The sequence below is a fragment of the Homalodisca vitripennis genome, chromosome 3, assembly GCF_021130785.1.
Source record: "Homalodisca vitripennis isolate AUS2020 chromosome 3, UT_GWSS_2.1, whole genome shotgun sequence".
In the NCBI taxonomy this organism is placed as follows: domain Eukaryota; kingdom Metazoa; phylum Arthropoda; class Insecta; order Hemiptera; family Cicadellidae; genus Homalodisca; species Homalodisca vitripennis.
The window spans coordinates 168,651,368-168,660,054 of record NC_060209.1 but is presented as its reverse complement, the minus strand read 5'-3'; the positions used below and the strand labels follow the sequence as shown (position 1 = coordinate 168,660,054).

Here is an 8,687-nt window from a genome sequence, read left to right as displayed (position 1 = left end):
CACAACAAAACCCCAGTCAAACAATGAAAGTTATTAATATAGTTATCTCAGCTATGTACTCAAAAAATAATATTTTTATCTTGAGGTGGAACTTGAGGTGGTATTATAGAGCAAAGGATAAATTCCGACTCTATAGCAGTCTTACTATATCTTCATAGCCATATATTACGTCCAGAAAACAATACTGAATCAACAATCAATCCTTGTTTGTAGTCAAAATATAATATTCTTTAAACTGAATATTGGATCTGTGGACAAAATTGATACTTGAGTTGGTATTATAGCGCAAAGGATAAACTCTGGCGTACAGTATTCTTACTATTATTCATAACATATTACCTACACAGAGCATTAATAAATCAACACTCACTCAAAAGATTTGTGTGTAGTAAAAAGATAATTTTATATAAACTAAATATTTGATCTAAGGACAAAATAGGACTTGGGGTGGTATTATAGCGCAAAGGATAAGCTGCGGCTTTACTTATCACTGTATAAATTAAATAAACCCTGATGGCAATAAGTACTTTGTATTAAAACCATTGACTTCAATTCAATACAATACACATTATCAATAAAAACCATGAAAAAGGGTATTAAGTATTGTATCAACAGTTCAAAAACCTGATATAAAATTATTAATTTTTAAACACAATAAATTCCAAAAAGTCTCTCCGGCCTATGGACTCCAGCCCCAGCCTAGCTAATGGCTATATTTCTCCAGCTATAGTCAAGTTTATGTCACTAGTACTTGTCAGTGTTTGCAATCTTGCCATGGTTCTCAGGCTCCTCCTTCCAAGCATTATCTGCTATTTGTATTTTTGCTTTGTTTCGTATGGGAAACAGCACTCGCATCTATGTATTAATTTAATCCTTGCCATAAGATTTGTAAACCAGGACAAGATGTTTGTTCGTTTATTAGGTCAAGGAGGATAAGCTCTGACTTTACACCAGTCTTACGTCCCTTAAAACTACCAATATACACTAGCACTGAGCTAATATTCACTGCTTGGTCATACATTCAAGATAAGATCCTATAAATTGAATATCACACCTGAGGAGAAGACTTGTTCTGGATTTATGTTACGAGGGACAAGCTCCTGCTGTACAGTTATCATACTGCCCTTCATAGGTATCTGATACTTACAAGTGTTTTGTTGACTCGGGTTGTAGATTTAAAAAGACTGAACAAAATACTAATTACGGTATGTGTTTAGGTAAAAAATTATTATTTGCGATGGTTGAAATGGAACGACGCTTGATACTGACATTAATAGTGTTTGTTAAGCGTATAATAAAATTGTAAATAAAATCTAAGGTACATTAGTGTCTGCTTCCTATTTAGATTTAAATGTCTTATAAATTGCGAGAAAGCAGAAACGTTTTAATGAATACATTTAAATGGTTAATTTTCATGTTATATGTAGAACGCAGTCAATGAAACAACAAACATAATTAAGTTACTAGGGCACTAATGGGAACTATCAAAGAGCTCGAAGCGACATATGAGATTGTAAAGTATCTGCATATCATTTATTTTAATATAATTTTATTTTCAGTATAAGGAATGAAACAGTCAACGATTTTAATAACCAAATAAATGATCCATTTAGCGACTTAACGCAATTACATATTTTACAAAACAGCTTCAGAGAAAGCATCCATTCAATATTTAAAGGACACAATTATATGAGAGCTGTGATAAATAAGCAATATATGCAAAAACACTTTAGGTGCCAAATCTTTCACTAGCGTACGATTTTCCCTCAAGTCAAATATGTGAAAATACAATCTTGTGTAGGCTTATGTGTAGGGTAAAGCAAACTACACGTACACGTATGTGAGTTCGTAAGAGATCAACAAGGACATATTACTAAAAGCCATACCTAGTATACATTATACAGTCTCGCGCTTGTCTCCGGTTTACTGAAAGAGGATGGAACGTCACCTCTTATGTACATATGAACGTAGGCCCGTAACTCTGCTATTTATGTATCCCTGGTCGACTGTGATAGCTTTCAGTTACCCGTATATTAAAAAAAAATTCAATTGTTGAAAACGGTATTACAAAAACTATTATACCGCAGACTGTACTACAATTTATACAATAAGTTATTGAAAATTAATTGTTATTATTGTTATATATAGGATAGTGAAACATTATAACTAGATACAAAGTACATAGTTGTAATAAGCCATAAATTACGTACAGAAAATAAATGTCAATTTTTAGCCCTTTGTACGAAGCCGATCCGTGCTTAAGATAAAATTATAATTATTACTGTAATATACTTTAATGCTTTAGAAGTCAACTTATAATAAATTAGGATGATATAATTACAAAATATATTATCTATTTGAATCACACGAGTCTAGTTTTAATCCACTAATTTCCAAAAACGATCAAAATAGATACGTTATTTAATTATGGTCATATATCCCATATAATAGGTTTGAAGCCAGAATTTTATAGTCAGATACATGAACAGTGTATAAGGTTACAAAAAGATATTTTATGAAAATATGGCAGTTGTCCACCGTTTAAGGGTTTGACAACTGTTAATTAGAGAATAGAATAGAATATATTGTCACGGAGCTGGCCGTCGCGCGGCGGCGGCTGCGGTGGCGGCCTGGCTGTTGACGTAAGGGACCGCCATAAATCCTTCTGCGAGGAGCCATCAACACCCTCATAAATGGCTGGCCAGTCCTTTCTTCTGAATAGGCTGATGACAATAGAAAGTCTAGAGCAGTCTTCCTGGTAAAAGACTCACTGCCCATTGACTCCGGAATCTTCTAGACCTTCCAGAGCCCACCGGGTATAGACCCTTCTAGCAAGAATGCTAGAAGGTTATATAAGGCCGTCTACTGGGGAGCCGGGGGAGTTGTGAGTACCAGTGAGGCACTGTAGTGAGTGTCGTGACACGGATCCTGTGATAGTGAGTGCCTGCGGAGATACTGCTGTGGGGAATCGTCGCATCGTGGGATCGACCGGAAGATTCAGCGCAGTATTGGACAACTCCTGTGGAAGGATACGACACCGGGGAAACCGTAAGCAATTGACTTAAGCAGAAGAGACAGTAAAGCCACTTGTTAATTAGCTATATTTGTGATTGCAAATAATATTAGTTTTGCAGAAGCCATCTTAGTCATTTAGCAAAATATTAATAATAGTAATTGTAATTATTGGAGTTGTAATTAATAGTAATAATTGTAAAAAGTAATTTCTTTCAATTAAAGTAATTATTTGTCCTTATTGTAAATTAGCTTTAATAAACATTATTAATTGTAACTAATAATCGTGTTGCTTATTTGTAAACCCACATGAGAATTTTTTTGGTTTTGTAAAAACGTAACATTGGTGTCAGAAGTGGGATTGATTTGTTAAAGCAACACTTTAGATATTATTTATTATTTATTTATTGTATTAATATTATTTTAAAGTAATAATATAATAAAACGATGGCTTCTAGTGGGTTTAAGTTAGCAGATTTGAAAGTTGGCTGATTTAAAACGGGAGTTAGAAGAAAGGGACTTAGATACTTCTGGGACAAAAACAGTTTTAGCTAATAGACTTAAACAGGCGATGATAGAAGCAGGTGAAGATCCCGAAATATTAATTTTTGAAACTGAAGCAAGTAAGCTTACCAAAGTGTTACAATCTAACTTAACTAAAACGTTGGAAGAAAAATTAAATAGTAATAGTAAAACATTGGAAGAAAAATTAAATAGTAATAGTAAAACATTGGAAGAAAAATTAATAGTAATTGTGAAACACTTTCAAAATGACTTGAAAAGTATGAAAGATGGAATTAGCTACAGAGTTTAATTTAAAAATTTGTAGAGTTGAAGAGGAATTTAAAAAGCAACTAGAAGCAGGTATAAATGGTTGCTCCAAACAATTAGAAGACAAGTTTAAATGATTATTCAAAAGAATTTGGTGATAGAATTAGGATCTTAGAGGAAATAGCTCAGAGAAACAAGGGCTCAGAAACCTGCACAGAATCCATTGTTAGCCCACAAGATGGGAAAAACCAGAATTAATTACGGAACCTCAGCTTAATTCATGTCCACAATGAGTTAATGCAGGGGTGCCAACTTCGACGGTAAGATGACCTGGGAGGATTTTCGGACACTGTTCGAGACTGCTGCCGCCGTCCACCGTTGGCCGTCATCAACAAAAGCGTCCATGCTCTGCCTTTCGCTGCGTGGAGACGCGCTAAAGGTCCTGCAGACCGTGGCCACCCTGCGGAGCGCCAAAACTACGGAGAACTGGTTAGACGACTGGAGATGCGGTTCGGACATAAAGCACATGGAAACTGGTCTTACAGGTCTCAACTCCGGAGTCGCCACCAGAAGTCCAATGAATCACTGCAGGAATTTGAAGCTGATATCGCACGACTTGTAAGAGGTGCTTACTCTACTTGTGATGAGGCTGTCTGCGAGAACTTATCCATCGACAAATTCCTCGACGGCCCTTCGAGACGCTGAAACACAGCAGGCTGTAAAGTTGGCTCGTCCTAAGACATTACACGAGGCGCTAACACAAGCACTAGAATTTGAAGCAGTAAAACAGTCTGTGCAAGGACATGCACGTCTTCGAGGGGTCTGCGTGGAAGAAGGTTTTAAGATAGAAGACGTAGTCCAGAGAGTGCTGGATGCGCTGAAGAAACAGGAAGAAGGAAATCCGCTGCTGGAGTTGTGGAGAGTTGGGCCATCCCCGAAGCAAGTGCCCAGATAGAGCCTCTCGGGGGGCAGATGCAGGAAAACTAAAAAAGGGTTGACAGGAAGGGGCAATTGTCAACCCAGGCAAACTGAGGCCCCAGCCGACAGCATTATTGTGGCATCTTTGTCAGGACAGACTAACAGCCTTCTACATAGATGGATTAGTCAACGGGAAGCCCAGAAAGCCTTCTACTAGACACTGGGGCAACGATGACCATAGTAAATAGAGATGTTTGTTCACCTCCCAATAAAGTCACTCCAAACAACCTGGACATTGAGGACTGCGACTGGGGACTTGGCCAGTGTTCACGGGGAGACAGTTGCCACCTTCTGCATCGGGAGTACATGCTTTAAACATCGCACTCTCGTTGCTAACATCGAGGAGGACGTTATACTCGGCATGGGACGTAATGATGAAACTTGGCCTTCAATTAGACCTCAAGAAAGGGGTGACGACTGTTGGCGGAGAAGAAGTCGTCCTTCAGCTTAGAAAAAATCTTACTTCTTCGGTGCGGTTATTAAAAGATACCACACTGCCATCTCGTGCTCAGAAGATCGTGAGTGAGAGCAGAAGTCGACAGAAACTGTACCGGAAGGACAGAACTTAATGTTAGACCCAGCTGTAAACGAAGAGGAGCTCGGCCGAGGTGTCCTTGTAGGGGAAGACACTGTTTCAATCTTCCAGGGAAGTTCCAGTTGCATAATGAACTTAAACGACTATCCCGTTACTTTAAAACAAGGCAAGCTCTTAGGTACCTGTTACTCAGTTTCTTCTGTATCGCAATCTGTTAGACAGACAGCATCCTGCCACAAGAATCTTCCAGAAGACATAGCTAAATTTGTGAGAGATGCTTGCAAGGGAATGGACTTGGAACAAACTAACAAGTAGCTAAGTTAATAACAGAGTACCAGGATGTTTTCGAAACTGCTACAGGGCCAAGAGGCAGGACGACTGTAGTTCAGCACAAGATAAATGTTGGAGACGCACAACCAATCCGCCAAATTCCTAGGAGACTACCCTGGGCGAAGAGGGGAGGAAGCTGAGCAAATAACAAAGGAGATGGAGCGAGATGGGGTGATCGAGCCTTCCAGCAGTCCATGGAATTCGACGGTGGTACTAGTGAAGAAGAAGGATGGGACTTCTAGGTTCTGCGTGGACTACCGAATACTCAATAACGTCACCAAGAAGGACAGTTACCCTTTACCGCGGATTGACGACACACTGGATGCTCTGGGAGGCGGCAAGTTCTTCTCGACCCTGGACATGAAGAGTGGGTACTGGCAAGTAGAGATTGCTCCAGAGGACAAGGAGGAAAACGGCATTTTCCATAGGGAATGGAAACGGACTGTGGCAGTTCACCGTGATGCCTTTTGGACTATGCAATGCACCAGCTACCTTCGAGAGATTAATGGAGAACGTGCTTAGAGGGTCTAACTTGGGAAACCTGTCTAGTGTATCTGGATGATATCATAGTCATTGGAAAGACGTTTAAAGACCATCTTCAGAACCTGGAAAAGATCTCTTTATAAGGATTCGTTCTGCCAACTTGAAGCTTAACCTGAAGAAGTGCAACTTATTTAAAAATAAGGTAAACTATCTCGGACATGTAGTCTCGTCAGAAGGAGTCTCTGTGGATCCAGAGAAGATACGAGCGATAAAGGAATGGCCCACACCACGTAACAAACATGAGGTAAGAAGTTTCCTCGGGCTGTGCACCTATTACCGCCGCTTCGTGAAGGGTTATGCCGATATTGCTAAGCCACTGACCAAGATCACGGAAGAACAGCGCAAGTTTGAATGGACCTCTCAGAGTCGAGTGAAGCATTTGGGATACTCAAGACTGCTCTCTGTAGTGCTCCGATCTTGGGATTCCCTCGCTTTGGAGAAAAGTTCATTGTCGACACTGACGCCAAGCGACGTGGGCATAGGAGGAGTACTCTCGCAAGTTCAGGATGGCCAGGAAACCGTGGTAGCCCTATTTCAGCAGAACACTATCTAAGGCCGAAAGGAATTACTGCGTCACAAGGAGGGAACTGCTAGCAGTCGTGAAGTCCCTAGAACACTTTCATAAATACCTCTATGGACAACCTTTCCATTTAAGGACAGATCACTCCGCCCTGACTTGGCTACTGAACTTCAAGAACTTGGAGGGGCAGACAGCGCGATGGGTGCAGCGGCTTCAGGAGTACAACTTCACCGTCTGAACACCGACAAGGGAAGAAACATTCCAACGCTGATGCTCTGTCACGTCGTCCTTGTCCAGAAGGCTGTAAGCACTGCTCCAAGGTAGAAGAAAAGAATCCTTCGGCAGAAGTACGTTGTGTCACCGTGGAGCCTGCTAGTGGATGGGAAATGAGGTGAACTTCGGAACGAGCAGCTAGGAGACACGGAGATCGGACCACTCCTGCGAGAGGTGGATGCTGGAACTCGACCTAGTTGGGAAGACATCGCGGCTAGAGATCACCTATACAAGAGCTACTGGGCACAGTGGGACTCTATGAAGATCAAGAACGGAGTACTAATAAGGATCTGGGAAGCTCCTAACGGGAAGAGGAAAATCGAACAGATCGTACTCCCAAGAAGTAAGAGGAGGGAAGTCCTTATGGAGTTGCATAACGGAGCGTCTGGAGGTTCATCTTGGTGTCAACAAGACAGTGGAAAAGTTGCGACAACGGTTCTACTGGCTGCACCTTAGGGCTGATGTTGAGGAAATGGTGCCGCCCAATGTGATGTATGTGCTGGAAGCCGAGGGCCTCAAACAAGAAGTCGAGGCAGGATGCGGCAGTACACAACGTTGGATCACCCTTCGAGAGGATCGCCATCGACATCGCTGGACCATTTCCCGTGACAGACGCAGGGAATAAATATCTCCTGGTGGCCATGGATTACTTCACGAAATGGCCAGAAGTATACGCCATACCAAACCAGGAGGCATCTACTGTGGCAGGATGCTTGGTGAACGACTTCGTCTGCCGGTACGGGGTACCCCGTGAGCTACACAGCGACCAAGGGACGAACTTCGGTTCTATCTTGATGAGGGATGTTCTTCAGCGTCTGGGAGTGCATAAGACACGGACAACCCCGCTTCACCCGCAATCCGATGGGATGGTTGAGAGATACATCAAGACTCTCGTCGGTCATCTCAGGAAAGTTGTCTCCACCAGCCAGCGGATTGGGATAAGAAGGTGCAGTTTTTCTGCTGGCCTACAGATCTTCTAGCCATGAAAAAACAACTGGTGTGTTACCCAGCAAGAATGGTCTTCGGAAGAGAACTTCGGCTACCAAGTGATCTCAATGTTCGGCCTACCACCTGACAAGGAGAGGCCAGCGACTGACTTCGCCTCGGAACTCGTTGATCAATTGCACGACACTCACGAGTTTTGCTCGCCAGCACCTGAAGGTCGCCAGTGACAAGATGAAGGCTCGCTACGACCGACAAGCCAACTCAGCTGGATTCAGGAGAACAACTTGGTTTGGGCTTTACAGTCCCCTGCGGAGGAAGGGAAGGTGCCCAAAGCTTCAAACAGGACTGGATTGGACTTATCGTGTGGTGACACGAATCAACGACGTGGTCTACCGAATCCAAAGACACCCAAGAGGCAAGATGCTCGTCGTCCACCTAGATCGTCTAGCGTACTTACCATGGTTCCAACACTGATCGGGACGATCAGCATTAAGGAGAGGGCAGTGTCACGGAGCTGGCCGTCGCGCGGCGGCTGCGGTGGCGGCCTGGCTGTTGACGTAAGGGACCGCCATAAATCCTTCTGCGAGAGCCATCAACACCCTCATAAATGGCTGAGGCCAGTTCCTTTCTTATGAATAGGCTGATGACAATAGAAAGTCTAGAGCAGTCTTCCTGGTAAAAGACTCACTGCCCATTGACTCCGGAATCTTCTAGACCTTCCAGAGCCCACCGGTATAGACCCTTCTAGCAAGAATGCTAGAAGGTTATATAAGGCCGTCT

The 8,687-nt window shown here is 42.3% G+C and overlaps 1 protein-coding gene across 1 annotated transcript; it reads left to right on the top strand.

Annotated features, from left to right (window-relative positions):
- Positions 1-7,456: 7,456 nt before the first annotated feature.
- LOC124358455 lies at positions 7,457-8,134 on the top strand. Its single transcript, XM_046810751.1, has 2 exons — positions 7,457-7,855; positions 7,973-8,134. The coding sequence occupies exons 1-2, from the start codon at positions 7,457-7,459 to the stop codon at positions 8,132-8,134; spliced, it is 561 nt and encodes a 186-aa protein (XP_046666707.1).
- Positions 8,135-8,687: the final 553 nt, after the last annotated feature.